The sequence below is a fragment of the Penicillium antarcticum genome, assembly GCF_028974205.1.
Source record: "Penicillium antarcticum strain IBT 31339 chromosome Unknown utg000009l_segment0_segment0, whole genome shotgun sequence".
NCBI classification, from domain to species: Eukaryota; Fungi; Ascomycota; class Eurotiomycetes; order Eurotiales; family Aspergillaceae; genus Penicillium; species Penicillium antarcticum.
Window position 1 is genome coordinate 5,385,761 of NW_026695307.1, and position 15,227 is coordinate 5,400,987.

At 46.0% G+C, this 15,227-nt stretch overlaps 6 protein-coding genes across 6 annotated transcripts; 3 read left to right on the forward strand and 3 right to left on the reverse strand.

Moving 5' to 3' along the window:
• Positions 1–149: 149 nt before the first annotated feature.
• N7508_010385 (male sterility protein-domain-containing protein) lies at positions 150–1,543 on the forward strand (the record flags this gene model as incomplete). Its single annotated transcript, XM_058468445.1, has 2 exons — positions 150–283; positions 343–1,543. 2 exons carry the CDS (start codon positions 150–152, stop codon positions 1,541–1,543), a joined length of 1,335 nt encoding a protein of 444 aa, XP_058316291.1.
• Positions 1,544–1,690: 147 nt separating this feature from the next.
• On the reverse strand, positions 1,691–2,423 carry N7508_010386 (uncharacterized protein; the record flags this gene model as incomplete). The annotated part of the gene is made up of 2 exons (XM_058468446.1): positions 1,691–2,266; positions 2,322–2,423. 2 exons carry the CDS (start codon positions 2,421–2,423, stop codon positions 1,691–1,693), a joined length of 678 nt encoding a protein of 225 aa, XP_058316292.1.
• A 1,219-nt stretch (positions 2,424–3,642) lies between these two features.
• Positions 3,643–4,197, forward strand: N7508_010387 (uncharacterized protein; the record flags this gene model as incomplete). The annotated part of the gene is made up of 1 exon (XM_058468447.1): positions 3,643–4,197. One exon carries the CDS (start codon positions 3,643–3,645, stop codon positions 4,195–4,197), a length of 555 nt encoding a protein of 184 aa, XP_058316293.1.
• A 937-nt stretch (positions 4,198–5,134) lies between these two features.
• N7508_010388 (DUF3129 domain-containing protein) lies at positions 5,135–6,320 on the reverse strand (the record flags this gene model as incomplete). Its single annotated transcript, XM_058468448.1, has 6 exons — positions 5,135–5,413; positions 5,473–5,645; positions 5,699–5,746; positions 5,813–5,875; positions 5,931–6,140; positions 6,206–6,320. 6 exons carry the CDS (start codon positions 6,318–6,320, stop codon positions 5,135–5,137), a joined length of 888 nt encoding a protein of 295 aa, XP_058316294.1.
• A 2,374-nt stretch (positions 6,321–8,694) lies between these two features.
• N7508_010389 (ankyrin repeat domain-containing protein) lies at positions 8,695–10,299 on the reverse strand (the record flags this gene model as incomplete). Its single annotated transcript, XM_058468449.1, has 1 exon — positions 8,695–10,299. The coding sequence occupies one exon, from the start codon at positions 10,297–10,299 to the stop codon at positions 8,695–8,697; it is 1,605 nt and encodes a 534-aa protein (XP_058316295.1).
• Positions 10,300–12,803: 2,504 nt separating this feature from the next.
• Positions 12,804–13,600, forward strand: N7508_010390 (SNF2 family N-terminal domain protein; the record flags this gene model as incomplete). The annotated part of the gene is made up of 2 exons (XM_058468450.1): positions 12,804–13,129; positions 13,285–13,600. 2 exons carry the CDS (start codon positions 12,804–12,806, stop codon positions 13,598–13,600), a joined length of 642 nt encoding a protein of 213 aa, XP_058316296.1.
• Positions 13,601–15,227: the final 1,627 nt, after the last annotated feature.

The window sequence follows — 15,227 nt, forward strand, 5'->3', positions numbered from 1 at the left end:
CATACTTGAAGCAAGGGATGTTGACTTGAATGGTGGGGACCTGCTTTTGTGTCAAATATCCCCTGTTTAATCTGAGGGTATAAAAGCGGAATGGTCCCAGTTTGACTATTACCATCAAGTTCAAATTTTCTAGCTGCAGCACCAGCAAAATGTGGGAATACTACGAAGGAAAAGTCATCCTTATTACCGGAGGCTCCGGTTTCCTAGGCACAACTCTGGTCTACAGAATTTTGCAAAAGGCCCCCTGTTCCCATATCTTCTTGCTCTATAGAAGAAATCTCTCGTACGTGCCTTATCCTTTGTTATGCTGGTGATAACTTAACTGACTTGGCGGTCTGCAAGGAACCTTCGTGAAGTATGGAATCAATGGCTACCGGAAGAGATCGTTCTCAAAATGCTAGATCCAAAAAGAGTCACCATATTAGATGGTGATATTACAAAGCCCGAGTGTGGATTGCTTGTGAGCAATATCAACATGTTAAGGGATAAAGTCAACATCGTCGTGCATTGTGCTTCTTCCATCAACCTGGTACATCCGTTGGGGAGAATTTCTCAGAACATCATTGGTGCGACTGAGTGGTTGGCCAATTTCGCACTGCAGCTCACAAACCTAGAGCGCTTTGTCTATGTCTCAACCGCATATACCAATACTCACCTCTTCCATGCGACACCCGAAGGGGATGTTCGAGTGAAAGAACAAATTTACCAGCTTTCCGCTACGCCAAATGTGCAGCTGGAATGGAGCGAGGTGCAGAAGAAGGGTTCAAGTGTTGAATATCAATCGAACAATTTTCCATGGGCGTATGCATACGCAAAACAATTGACTGAGCGGCTACTCTACGATATATTTTCTTGCACCGGAAGTTCGCATAAGCTTCTCATTCTGCGACCGTCTATTATTGGCCCTGCGCAGAAGTACCCGTATCCTGGGTTCAGCTTCCCGCTTTCCACCCCTATGACAATATTCACTGCAGCAACCGCATTGTGGCCGACCTTATGGGCACGAATTTCCACCCGGTACGAAAGACCCGAGACAGAGGCGACAAATGATGAAGTGCCAGTGGATGTAGTCGTCGACCGTCTCCTAACCCACTTAGCTTTTGGGACAACCGGTCCTGTTCATGCTGTCAGCGGGGGTCATGCTCGCCGTAAGCTTCATGACGTGTGGACTGAGGTATGCCAGTTTCGACGATGGCCATGGGTTCCCCGCGTTGAATGGTTGGCGGATGATTGGCATTCTGACAAACAACATTTTGTTGTGCGTCAATATGTGATTTTGGGAACTTCGTTCTTGTTCTCTGACGACAAAACGACAACTTTGAGAGACAATTCAATTGATAGAGACCTGCAAGGGCTTGAGCTTTTCACTCTCTCTGAGCGCCCGTCGCCTGATAGCTCCCTCAAAAAGCACCAAATATGGCACTGCATGGAGCGGATTGGAAGAAGAAATCTCATGGCTCGGTGGATGACGGTATTGTTGTATCGGTCATATAGGCTCAAGGATCTCAAGAGGGATATCGTGAGAAGATGTACTTGTTCTTAAAAGAATGCGAAAACCTGATCCCGAGCTTCTTTTGCCCCTTGAATCCAATATCGCTACCCGAGAATGTAATATGTGAATATAGAGTCTTCCTTCTATTCTAGCTGTGCTTTTCGTAAAAACGGAACTCAGGCTTGCTTAACAACTCTTTCAGAGCCGCGCATACCCCTTTTGGGAAGGCGTTGGAACTGAAGGATCACGTACATGTTCAAGCCATCGCCAGACCTCTCTATGGAGTGAGCCATGAATGCAGAACCCAGATTTTTCTTTGTCTTTGGTGGTAATAATCAAGTCATGGTACTCCCATCCAAGATATGCAAAAAGATCTATCACTGGTACATGGAAATCTGCATAGTAGGGCTTGACCCCGGGCCCAAATGATATATCATACCAGTCTTGATGCGCTGAAGAGGAAACTTGGATATTGGGGCGGTTTGGGTTAAGATTGGCCGGATGCAACGGTTGTTGGGGTCCCATCGATTCATATCTCTCACGGAAGAGCTCTAAGCATTCAGGGCTACGCGCGGCGCGAACAGCATGGCGGATTTGAATCGCTAGCATGATGAGCTGGTCATCACCATGAGTCATCTCAATTCCCTGCGCCAGGGGAATTGATATTGGCCAGAAAGTGTTATGCAGTGGTGCCGACTTTTCTAGATGATGGTTGAAGTTGTAGATAAAGCCTATAGGTGTAGGAGACAAGCCTGGGAACGCTTTAATAGTGGCCTATGGGGAGCATTAGCCACTGTTCAATAAATTGTAATTGGTGAAGTTTTTGTACCTGCGCAATCATTGCCATGAGGAGGTCGTGCCTTGTCACGTGGACCTTTTGCTTCCTGGCGAGGTCATCCAGCCGATCCAGAATAGGGCTAGCAACGTGCATAGTTCGAAGTGATCGCTGACCTCGAGAACAGACTCGATAAAACCATTGAGCTGCGCCATATAGAAGCATTCTGCTCACACCCGTGGCCCATTGTTGACATGACGCATGATACAACTGCTCAGAGAGCGGATCAGGAGATACAGGTCCCCGCTTGGGTGCCTGAAACTGAATCTTAGATGGTCGTGTCTCCTCAATGGGCTCAATTGTCTCACCCCGAAGTAGAGAGGCAAACGCAGACACAATACGATGAACACCTTTGTAGGGATAAGCAAATTGGGAAACTGAGCCCAGTGGAGGACGGCACGTTACCTGCACCATCGCAAAATACATGCTGGACGGTGAACTTCAAAAGACACCCATCTTGGAAATGTACAACTTGCAAACGAAATACAGGAGGAAAGATCTGGGACTTCAATGACTGAGAAAATTGAATTATTTCGTCCAAATTCCGTCGTTCCCCCTCGCTGAGGTCTTCCTTGGCTAAGCAGTCGATGGGGATATATTCGGCCAACGGGGCGTCCACAGTCTTGGACTGCCAGTGCATCCTGGTGTCATCCGTTGGAAAGGCACTGGTACGCTATAAGATCATTAACTAGGCATTGAGATAGCATTTGCAGGGGAAATTACTTGCCGAAAAATTTATATTTCTTTGGAGTATTGGCCAGGCCAACAAGAGTTGGTCAAAAGCATCTTTTAGGCGAAATGGCTCTATTTTTACCCGGAAAACATATAACGCAAATGCCTGCAGGAATCGAGGACCAGCAGTGTCAACACAGTGGAAGATCATTTCAAAAGACCTCACGTAGTACTGCTTCCAACAAATATAATGCTTTCAACAATTATTGAAGATGGATTGGGGGGTGGGGGTACATATTACTTACGAGTTCAAGTGCAGATTGGTCAGACAGACCATACCACAATTTCCGATCGATCGATACCCGAACCCTTGCATTAAGCTGTGCAATTGATGCACAAGCTTTTCAATTCCTTGCATGAAGTAGACAATAGATTTACATGCTATGGCATCATCCCTTGCAGCATTGGGAATTGCCATCACATTCCTTCTTCGGTCAGCTCCTAATTTAAATCCACACAGACCGCTAATTGTGTGCACTAGAGCATTACTTTTAACGAGTATCTTTCAGTCACAGGAATTCCACCGCTCTGTCAAACTTTATCACGTTCAACCCTTCTCATTCTTTCCACCCTGCTTCCCGACATGCGAATATATCGGTTTTCAATTATACTTGCCACGGGCTCTAGTGTCTTTCCAATAGTGGGTGCTGTTTTGGGTACCTCTTGCGTTGGTCTTGCCGGAGTCATGAAGAAAGTTCCTGGTCTTTTCGTGGAACACTCCCAGAAGATCGTGTGTGACGCTGGCTGTGAGCCGAAATTGGACCTCTGGGACAAATTCACAAAGCCAGAGGTTATTGAACCTCTAGTTGCTGATGGGGCTGCCTACTGCGGAGTTCCAGAGGCCAAGGACGCGGCTGTTGCGGCATTTGATAAGTTCTTTCAAGCAATTAAGACCGCTTGTGGGGACAAACTAGGAGCTAGCCATCTGTGTGACCACCCCGAGCAATTGCAACCTTTCATGGACTGCGTTCAGGGAAACGCATTCTCGACCGCGATCACTTCTCTATCCACTCTGATTCCATACATGTCCGAGGGCATGTGTAACAGTATGAAAGAGTATCTCATGAGCAATCAGCTATGGGACCAAGATTTCCCAAAACATGGCAGCAAATATGTCCACCAATGCCATGAGTTATGATAGTGAGGCATTTACATTGGTGAACCTAGATTGTAAGTCTCCAGCAAGCACTGGCAATTTACATTACAAACAAGGACTAACAATGGCTAGGCCCAATTTCTCTCGACCAATTTACTGCTTTGATGCTCCCGAGAAACGCTCAGATGGCAGAGTGATGGCAAATGAATGATGCAGAAATTGAGCAGAGCAATTCTTGGGAACCTTTGCCGCAAGGCTACGGCCTGGTCCAGGTAGAAAACAAACATTGAAATGGGAATGGCTCGATGGCAGTCTGGCATAGCAGACAGGCCGATATCATAGAAGGAAGACCTTGAAACACTCCCAGGCCATGCGTATCGCTCTCGAGAATGTGTGTCGCATTCACCCCGCTATTACTTCATGTAGAATGAATCTGATGAATGAAAGTAAGGTGCATTCTCTACTGCTCTATTGTCTAAGTTCTAGCAGTATCAAGAAGACTGAATGCTAGATCAGCGGCCAGTTCGCGGACTGAACCACTCCCAATCACCTATCCGTGACTACATTCCCCTAGAATGGACGCTCTTGATAATGAGGATGAGAGAACCACACAAACTATATGGCCAGAACCTGCCAACAAAAACAAGCCCTCGCCGGGGACTAGCAAGCCACCTCGGGAGGAGTTCTCGAAGACAACGTAAATCATGATACACCGATACACTTGCACAATGGAAATACCATGGCTGGTTAGCACATTCCTGGTTTTTCGGTTTTAAGGAGTGACGGCGAAGGGTTTCTAGGTTTGATATCGAAATCCATTCCGCGGTTGATGTAAATGCAAAATTCAATTTTTGTCTATATTCTGTTCATTTTCCAATAGCTAGAGATAGACCTTTCATAGCTCTTTTGATTAGAAATTGTTTAGTGCGGTAATATAGTCTTTTCAAAGGCCAAAAATTGCCAGTGATCCCACAGTGTATCAATTTGTGAAAGCCGCTGAACCCCCAAAGGGGCCAGAAATGGCATTGTTTCTGACCCGCACAATGCAGACATTTTTGGTGTTACCAACAATGCCGGTGCACTTTGTTCCAGAGGGCAGTCTAACTTTGACCTCAAAATCCATGGTGCTGGAGGTTGAAAATCCCGCGACTCCGGGAATGTTTTGGATAACGCTGGCTGGTTTAAATACGTTGGAGTCGGTGCCTCCACTCGTTGCGTCGATATCTGCCGACAAAGGACCTGCGCCGTCTTGATTTACCTATGTGTTGAGATAGTAAGCAATGAGCAGTTAAAGTAGCTTCGCAACCTGTGACGAACCTGGTGATAAATCATCGTGATGACTCCCTCGTCAGAAGCAGAAGGCAGTCCACTGACAGAACCTTTGCCAGAGTAAATCTCAAGTCCGTTTTCTACAGTACCACTGGGCGTAACTGCACCAGATTTTGCCCCTGGCAAAGCGCCTGCCACATCATCAACAGCCGATTGCGCGCCTGTTTGGTCTTATCAGTCTCAAATTTTCGTATATCAAGGAGGGCGGGTTTACCCTTGATAGCACCACTTAAAGGCGTTTTATCGGCAAGATCCTGCGCGCCTAGAAAAAAGTTAGTTACCTTTCTTTTCTTTTCAGGCGGGATAGAGAAAACATCTTAATACGGACCATTGAGAACAGCTCCACCAGCATTAGTGACAATACTAGCCGCGTCATTAATCAGTTGGCGAGCTATGAGAAACATTAGTCCCTAGTATGGGATTCAAAATGGAAAAGAGTCAGAGACCTTGAAGGAATTGGCGGGTGTGAACTCGTGTCCCGGTATTAGGTGTCATGAAATTCTCGATCACCCTCTTAGGGTCCACAGGGCCTGAAATTAAAGTGCGACCCAAGGCCGATGCTTTGATGCTTCCCATCTCCTGATCTCGAATCACTGCGGTATCTTTCTGTCCGCCGCACGCAGCAGAGGGACAATCGCGTGGGACACCGTCGACAACTAGAGTCAAACAATTAACCAAATTCAAATTCTAAAGATTTAAGATTCCCTGGATAGCCTATTACCTGTTAGGCCTGGCATCTCAATGCCGTTCGCTCCAATGATGCGGGTAATGAGGCCGTGCGAAGCAACCTGAGTAGAAGCCAGCAATATGAGAGATAAGAATTTGGTGAGCATCATGATTGATGGCAGGAGATGAAGGCCGGGAAGCTGAATCAAAATTCTTTAAGGATATAGGGAAAGCAAACGAGTATAACATTCCACGTCTGCTATTTATATTTGATTTAAAGCTCTTCTTTAGATTTAGTTCTTCTCCAGACCTCGGCAGGTCTCATTGTGAAACAATAGATTTGTCAAACTCATCACAGCTTCATCCTGAAACTGGATGTCTTGGTACTGACTGCTCTACGCATGTTTAAAGCAAGAATTGTCGCATTGCATGTGAATGTCTGAATTTATATCCGTCTTCTGTTTCTGGGAGAAAGTCAGATCTAAGAATAATATTAAGTTTGCATGGCATTGTTAGAGGGTGAGACTAGCAGGCCTAGCTCCAAGCACTAACTTAGTTTGTTTCACTATCTCAAAATTACCCAGTAGGATCCCGACGGCCAAAAAGCTGAATTTTGGTGTCAATTGACTTAATATATATTCATGGGTAAGTAGCATCGAGCAAACCCTGCATGACTTCATTAGTCTTGAGCTGCTGATCGAGATCGTCAACTTTTTGTGGCTTGGTTTATTTGTAGATCACGCTAAGCTATATTAGGCCATCACATGATTCCCAGATGGACCCTGTTTTCAAGTGCTTTTTTAAACTTACGTTTCACTACCCAGGTTTACCATTTAAAAAACAGGCTGCGTCTAAGATTCATGTGAAGGCCTAAAGGGGATTAGCCCTCGGTACAAACTAACTTCGCCACCTTTACTTCGTAAAGGGCGAGCAATGGACAGAATCCTTCTGCGTCTTGCCCGTTGTGGTGAAATGACTCCGAAGAACGACAAGTCTGATCAAGCACATGTACATCTTCACTTCCTTGATACATGAAGACCACGGCACCTTCAGAGATCGAAGTTAGCCCATCGGAGGCCACATATCTTGAAGTTCGCTTGTGACGCCAATAGTTGGCTCAGGAATGAATATGTGGAACACGCCGATCATTTTGTCGAAATCCTTGCCGGACGTCTTCCTGACTTTGTGCCAACCCTCGTGTCTGTTGGACCGTCGCGCTTGTATCTGTTATAGCGACAGCGGTCGCATGGGTTGGACGAGTATCATCTAGCGCATTGGACTTGATATGGTCATCAAAGTGGTCATTGGAATCGGGGATCCCTGTTCTGCACTGGAACTTTATGGAGTTGTGGAGATCGCCTTACTTCGATCGCTGATCTTTCGCCAGAACGCAGGCAGGGCCGTCCGACGCCATGGGTCTCTATTGCCAGTGTAAGTAGAGTGCGGTCGACGGGTGATAGGTGTAAAAGACATGGCGGGGAAGCGAAGAAAGCCTTATACAGAGAAAATTCTACCCAACTGAAATCGCTAGGTCATCATTGCTCGGCGAATAGTGTCCGTGTTGCGGAAAGGATACGTAAAACTCGCTCGAGGTGAGCCGCAAGATGTCATGATGTCGATGCTAACTGCCTGCTCACCACGACCAACTTATTGAAACATCAAGTGGTTTTTCTTCGAGTGATGTCTCTGGAGACGTCTAGGTCGGGACTAGCCGCATGTCATCCTGAGAGAGAATCTGTATCTACGCGTATATCCCGAGTAAGGTAAAGCCTCGTGACGGTTACCTAGTGGACTTAAATGGAGTACCAATCGACTTCTGGTTTACGTTCCCAGCTAGCTAGTCTGAAGAGAAACAGTGCTTGATACGTGAAGCGATCTAGAAGGCAGGGTTTGGATCAACCCCTCTGCATCGGATATGGACTACAACAGAACCTGAAGCTGCTGCTCTTGCTATTTTCAATAGCAGAAAATTCAATTTCGAGGTAAGTCAAAATACTAGCAATAGTGATTCGTCAACTGAACATTTTATTCACTGAATTCTTAGCCTCGTGATGGAGTTCTAATCTGTGATTGTGGAGGCGGTACAGTGGTAAGGCCCCGCGATATATTATTTGCACTTGATGATCTCACACTATGACTAGGACATTGTAACATACTATGTCGCGGATATTGACACAACACTTTGTCTCGATCGGATTACCACAGCTACAGGTATGATGTACAAAATCAAGGTATAACTAGCTAAAAGACTTAATTACTAATAGATTACAGGAGCTCAGTGCGGTGGAACTGCTATTGATAGCAGATTTTATCAACTACTCTCTACTGAGCTAGATGGAGCATTTGAAACCCTGCTGTTTAGTGATATTAGACTAGGGAGCTCGTTCATGAACGGTTACACACTTGATAATTATGTTCTTGGCCCACAAGGCCCTCAGGGAGATCAAATATGAGAGATACCGTAATTTGCGGCTCGGTACAATAACCGTTAAGGTTAATCGTTTCGACGAAGCATTTTGTAACATTAGTACTATACAAGGGACCTTATCCACCACGTCGTGGTCGACCACGACCACGACGACCAGACGGTGTTCTGATCCTCTCCTCCTTATCTTGCCATACACGCCTTTTATCCAACATCATTTGCCGCGGCGTTCTACCCTGTGTATTGGGTTGATCCATCAAAGTGTCCTCGCCCCCAGCCGCTTCGTGTAAAACACGAATCATCTCATCCTGTGCTCGTATCTTCTCAACAGAGGACCGCACTAGGGGAATATCGCCACCCCCTATGCACTGGTGAAACACCGTGTTCCCTTGGATATTAACAGCATTAAAATCAGCCCCATGACAAAGCAGGACCTTCACTGCCTGCACCTGCTGTAAATTTCTGGACGCTAAGTGTAGAGCTGTTTGGCCATTCTTATCCACATGTCTCGGATCAGCACCGTGTGCTATCAAGAGTTCGAGCAAGGTAGTTTCATCATCACCGTTCATGCAGAGCGTGCAAAGTTTATGGAGAACGGTCTGATTATCGTTATCTTGCGCACTGACATCGGCGCCTGCGTCTAACAAGAACTTAGTTGCAAGCTCAATATGCTTGCTCCCACTACACGAGGCGTGGCGCGCAACCAAATGATGAAGCGGTGTCATTCCCTCAGAGTCTGGGGCGTTGACGGTGTCTGGTTTGCCATATAAAAGAACTTTGAATGTGTTGACTAATCGGAGAGCAACATCATCATCGGGGCGTGCACACTCACGCGCATCGAGACCTATGGCCGCCCAATGGATTGGTAGACGGCCATCGCTATCACGCGCTAGCACTAAGTCTGTGATCTCGCGATCATCAAGCAACGCTTGAATGCCGTCCGAATTCCAACCCAAACTGCCGATATGAAGCGCCGTGACATCCCACGGAGAGCATTCATTCTTCCCACAAAATGTCCAGTACCAATACCGCTGTTTATTGTGTACGTCGGCTCCTCCGCTAAGCAGTCGTTTAACCAATGGAGAGCTAGCGCGCAACATAGCCAACCCAAGAACGGTATGTTGAGGCTGTCTTGGCTGTATATCAGAGACTCGGTGTGGGAAAGAAGCATCTTGCGTAGGGGCACCTCGGTCGAGAAGAATATGCATCAGCTTCTCGCCTCGAGCGATACGATCGCGAATCCATTCTTCGGTGTCCGGATGTATTGACCCTAGGAAATTGAAAGAGCATGCAGCGGACATCAAAGCGGTAGTATCGTAAATTTCTCTATCATGAACCGTCCCAAACGGAGGCTGGCTATCCAAAAGGAAGAGTATAGTCTCGATTCTCGCGTAGTAGCAGGCTTGATTTAGCAGTGAGAACACCTGTTTTGCGGGTCCTGGTGTGCGCGAGAAGTCGCCAAATCGTTCTAGCATCCAGCGTAGCACATCAGTGCTCCCACAAGTGGCCGCAATCCAGAACGGATCCTCGCACAAAACTGGTCCAGGGTAGGGATATCCGGGAGACAAGGAAAAGTATTGGTCTAACATTGAGACGTCATTTTGTTCGATGATTGCGAAGAGGAGTCTATCTCCTTCGTTATCGTAGAGCGTGGAACCATCCCTATCGACAAGGGTCAATAGAGATCCGCGTGGGTGAGTATTGAGTCGAAATTTGCTGTACATCTTAGGTTGATGAAGAGGAAAGAGACACGGAGGGGAAAATCTATGGGTCAAATATATATTACCAGTTGTAATTTACGATTAATGGTGTTGTACATGCAGTTATTCAACTCAACACATAAAGTAGTATTTCCATTATTGGAAGACTTACCTAGTCCACTCTGATCTCGAGCTTTCATTTTTTTTTACAGATATTTACATATATTTTACTGTGGCATATATCATGCTCAACCGTGAGGACCGACCTGGTAGGGACAGTCAGGTGACCATTTGGGACGGTCATATGACATACCATACATATATTGTACATAGTCTAATTTCACCTAGCTATGGTTGGTTGTATACTTTACTACCCGTACTGGTATTTTCGGTCAGTACACAATCAACTGCGTGAGCCTAAGACCGGGTCCCTTCCGTTCCGCAGCCCGGTTAGACAATAGATGTTCTCCTCCCGGCAGGGGGCTGGTGAAATTTTGTAATAATAATGATGCCAACCTTGGAGTTAGCCTTGAGCATACTGTGTGAGATATTATAATACAGTGACGCAGCAAAAGTTTTAACACCCCAATAAAAGGTTCTGCTGGCAGTACGATGCTCGACCAGTGGAAGGTTAATTATGGCGAGCGGTATACCTATTTTAGAAGGCGGTATAGATAGGGGTGCTAAAACTTTTGCTGCATCACTGTATGTTGGAACTTATTGTCTTCCGTAACTTGCTCAGCCAATAAGGGCATTGAAATCTTTCATTTATTCCTTGCTATTTCTTGCTATCTATGCTATGCTCATCATTAGTTATCCGCTCATTCGGAGTTACTATAATTCCGGTTCTCAATCCGTATTCATGAATGCAGCACTGACATCTAATAAACACCGGGGAGCCTATGCTTATGCGCAAGAGATGTGGGAAGACAATTCCACATCCACGACAAAGCGCGAGTGGGATGATAGAATGAGGGTGCATTCAGCCAATGCTGACTCGGTGCGTTAAGACGAATATGATCCTATTAGACAGAAAGGTCTACACGGATCAATTGAACGTGCTGTACGTATATTCAATTTACTTGAGACTACAGTGACTTCCTGTCTCACATAAGCCCGTAATTCTATTGCAGAGAAAGCTTTCAGTGATTATGAATGGCACAGGAGCAAGATCCCCTATCTCGCAAGGACCAACCTTCATTTCCAAATACTCACACTTCCAGACCTTACGAACTTGATTGAGATGGCTCAGCTATTACCAGTTAGGCCTAAGTTACTATTTTCAAGAATGGCTTGGCGTCATCCTTGTATAATGCACATAGCGCAGGTAACCTCCACCTTTTCACTGACGACTTTTCCCTGAGCTGCGATTTAGCCAACAAAGCGTCCCTTGTATTACGGGACTAGTGTCAGATTCAGACTATGCTCGACCACAACGACCTTGTCCAGTGCCTGCTTCAGCTAGACTTGGAAGAACATACCTAAAGGACCGCGAACAGGCCAAGCTTTGTAGGAACCGAGTTATCCTCTTCCAGGTACCACGAATCGTAAATCAGACAGAGCCAAGACACGTCCTGGGCATGATAATAGTCAGCTTGTAACGTATTGATTTCAAAATGAAGAAATTGATATCAATTTTAGATATCATTGCCACCGGACTAAGCTATCTGCAGGCCCAATACTTTTTGAATCCAGATTCTATTCGCATTAAACATGCAGATCGGAAGAACCTGAGTTAATTGTCAATTCAACTATCGTGCATCAGATGGAGAGATGCGGAGATGCAGACATAGTGAATTCTCATGCCCGAATAACCTTGTTCGATCTTTAGACTTCACATCTCGGGTCGCGTGGGACAAGGAGACAGTGGTTGCGTAATATCAGAGAAGTGGCAGTCAGAGAAGCGGCAGTCATCTATCCACGTTAATATATATTCAATGGCCAGTAACACGTCCATGGAGGGTTGTTGGACAACCAACATTGTCGGGTTCAAGTATGGGAAGAGAGGACATATGGTTCGCATAAATTACTATGGGAGCTAACCGAAGGCTATTTCAGAATAGATGAATATGTACATAACGTCATTCCATTGACTTATAGCTCTATATGGGTAGATCGCCAGGCCATCAAGTGCCATTTGCGGGTTGCTTATAGACAACGCCGTCTATGACAGTAGTCAATGTACCATTTGCTTCAAAGATGTTTGCCTGAGAATCAATGGTCAAATTAAACCCACCAGGTCCAGTCTTCTTGGTTGCTGTAACGACTCCAGTCTCGTACAGGTCCGAATACCATTCAAGCTTGCTCAGCCAAGGCTGCGATGGTGTTCTGGTAAGGGTGACAGACTCGGTCCCTTTTATGGAATAACCATTTCCGTCCGAATAATTTTCGTACTCAACAGAGACAGTCTGGCATCCACCATAGGTCGGGTCGGCAGTGATGCTCGTGTGCGCCACTCCGTGGACCTTCCCGTGGAGCGAATAGTCACCTACTGGCAAAGCATACTGAGTAGGAATCGAAGCACCGGGATGGAATGGAGTCGCCCAGGGAATTCTGCTTGGAATTTTGGAAACTGGAGCTCGAAACTCGACTTGACCCTGCTTGTTGGTCACGCCCGTAACCTCCTACCCAGATTTACCCAGGTCACCCAATGGGCATGCCAGTGGCAACGACAATCCGTGGGGGACAATGTCGTGATGATAACAAGCACGCAGTCATACTACACCCACGTCCAGGGCCCTACCCAACAGCTTGCTATCACATGGGGACGCGCCATTCGGGATGACTCTCACCAGGAACGGAACGAGCGGGAGACGTGCAAGATTCTCACCGAGTTACCAGGAAACCCTCCTCGGTACTTTTTGACGGACACCCCGTTCGAGACTTCCCCACATCCAACCCTACATCCAATGTATTGGTGGTCTGTCCACGGAGTTACAGAACACCCTGAAAGATATTGGCAGCCAGTTCCGCCGTGCATGTGACCGCCGGGACCGCGACAGTACTCAGGCCCAGCTCCAACGCTTCAGCACTATTCTCCGAGGGGATATACTACGTCCAGGCCACAGAGTGCCACAGCCCTGGTATCTTAGTGAGTACACACCAGATCCTTGGTGTTAGGTTCACCTGCACCCGTGCCAGATACGTGGTTATCATGGAGCCGGCTCTGCTAAAGTCAAGCGAGGAGCAGTCCGCCGGGAGAATCCATCGTATCGGTCAGCACTACACCACCACCGTGTGGCGGCTCTACAACAACACAAGCGAGGCCAAAAGGCGCATTCTACAGCGCCACCAACAGCGCCAGGGATTGCGGGAGCAGCAATAAGAGAGACCGGTAGAGTAAGGGACAGTCGTTAAAGCGTAAATTTTGAGTTGAATATACGGCTTGATTTACTATCTTTCCTAATACTGCCACTTTGCCCCAAATTCTTGCACTGCTTGATGTGCACCAGGAGCTTTCCTAAGATCTTTGTATCGGAACCATTGTGTTTTCGTCTCCCCTTCAGATTGGAATATGACATGCACAAATGCTGTGCTCAAAGTCAAGCCTTTGCTTTCTGTCGTATACTCGAAAGACTTGATTTTGAGCACTAGAATGGTATTATTCTGACTCGTCTAATTAGAGATAGATCGTGTTATAGACGAGGCTTCCGAGGTTGGGCTGATCTATATACATTAAACGTTGCGCTAGCGCTGAAAGCTCTCCGACAAGCTGCAGTTCTAGCAAACCCACTACTATTGATATCAATATGCTATGTATATACTTTGATTTTTTCTCAATCACATATTTTATTGTCTTTCTGTCACTTCAAGAGTTTTGCTGTCTGAGCTTGAGAATTAGCACAAGGCGTAATGGATGGGGTATTGGGGAGGGGGGCGGTGGGTTTTGGGATATAAAGCCGCTTGTCTCGCACGCATCCTTCATTACAACAACAGAATACAAACAAGTCTTTTACCAATTATTGAAAAGAGCTATGCACTAAGCTAGTTGTCTATTCTTAGCGAGAATTTCATTATATTATATTATTCAAATTTCTAGTAGTCTTATAGTCGCTACCCGATTTCTATCGATGTGTATAGAATTCCCTATCACTATAGTATAATAGAGTCATAACCACTTTAGCCTCTCTCCTTTTCTTTTACTAGTGACGTAAGTCGGTCACGAGCATTGTTGACCTAGTTTATTGCTTCTTGGACGGTTTGAGCGGCTCGGGTCTGCGCGGTACATCCGCAATTTATATCGTCTTTATTAGTAAATACCGGGAGAGGAACTATGAATTAAGATAACCACATACTGTTGTGACTGAGTCGTATCTATAGCACGTATATACTCCATAAGAGCTCCTCTGACGCTCTATCTAACTTGAATGCTATGTCGACCAGCGTTGGCTATTCGATAGTGACAATGCTACTATCTCGAAAGTCTCTGATGACTGCTGCTTTACCGACACGCTCAATAACGGACTGTTGAGTCACAAGATCACGAAGTTCAGTTTCGACATGGGTAAGGCGATAAGAGCAAACGAACATGATACATACTGTGCTCAGAAGGTATAGGTGCAAGAGAATTCTCAACATTTTGAGATCTTGGAACCAAGCAGTGGAAATAGGACTGAAACTGTGGTATTTGGTTCAAAATAGGAACAAAAGTTGAGTAAATCCGATTACTGACGAAAACAGGTATTAAAAACCGTATTTTATTGAGATTAATCAGCGAGTTATGTATCCTAATCGGTAAATTTGTGCACAAATGGGAAATGCATAGGATCCCAATGAGTGGGAAGTCAAAAGAAATTTCTCAATAGGATATTGGGAATAGGAAATAGGAAGGCTTCGGGGCTGTTGGGTCCTATTTAGCGAGAGGTCTCTAATAGAGATCTTGAGGTTATGGAGCAGAGTGAGCAGAGTCCTAAAGACGCTGGGCGCTCACCACCGCTTGCACCACCTTTAAA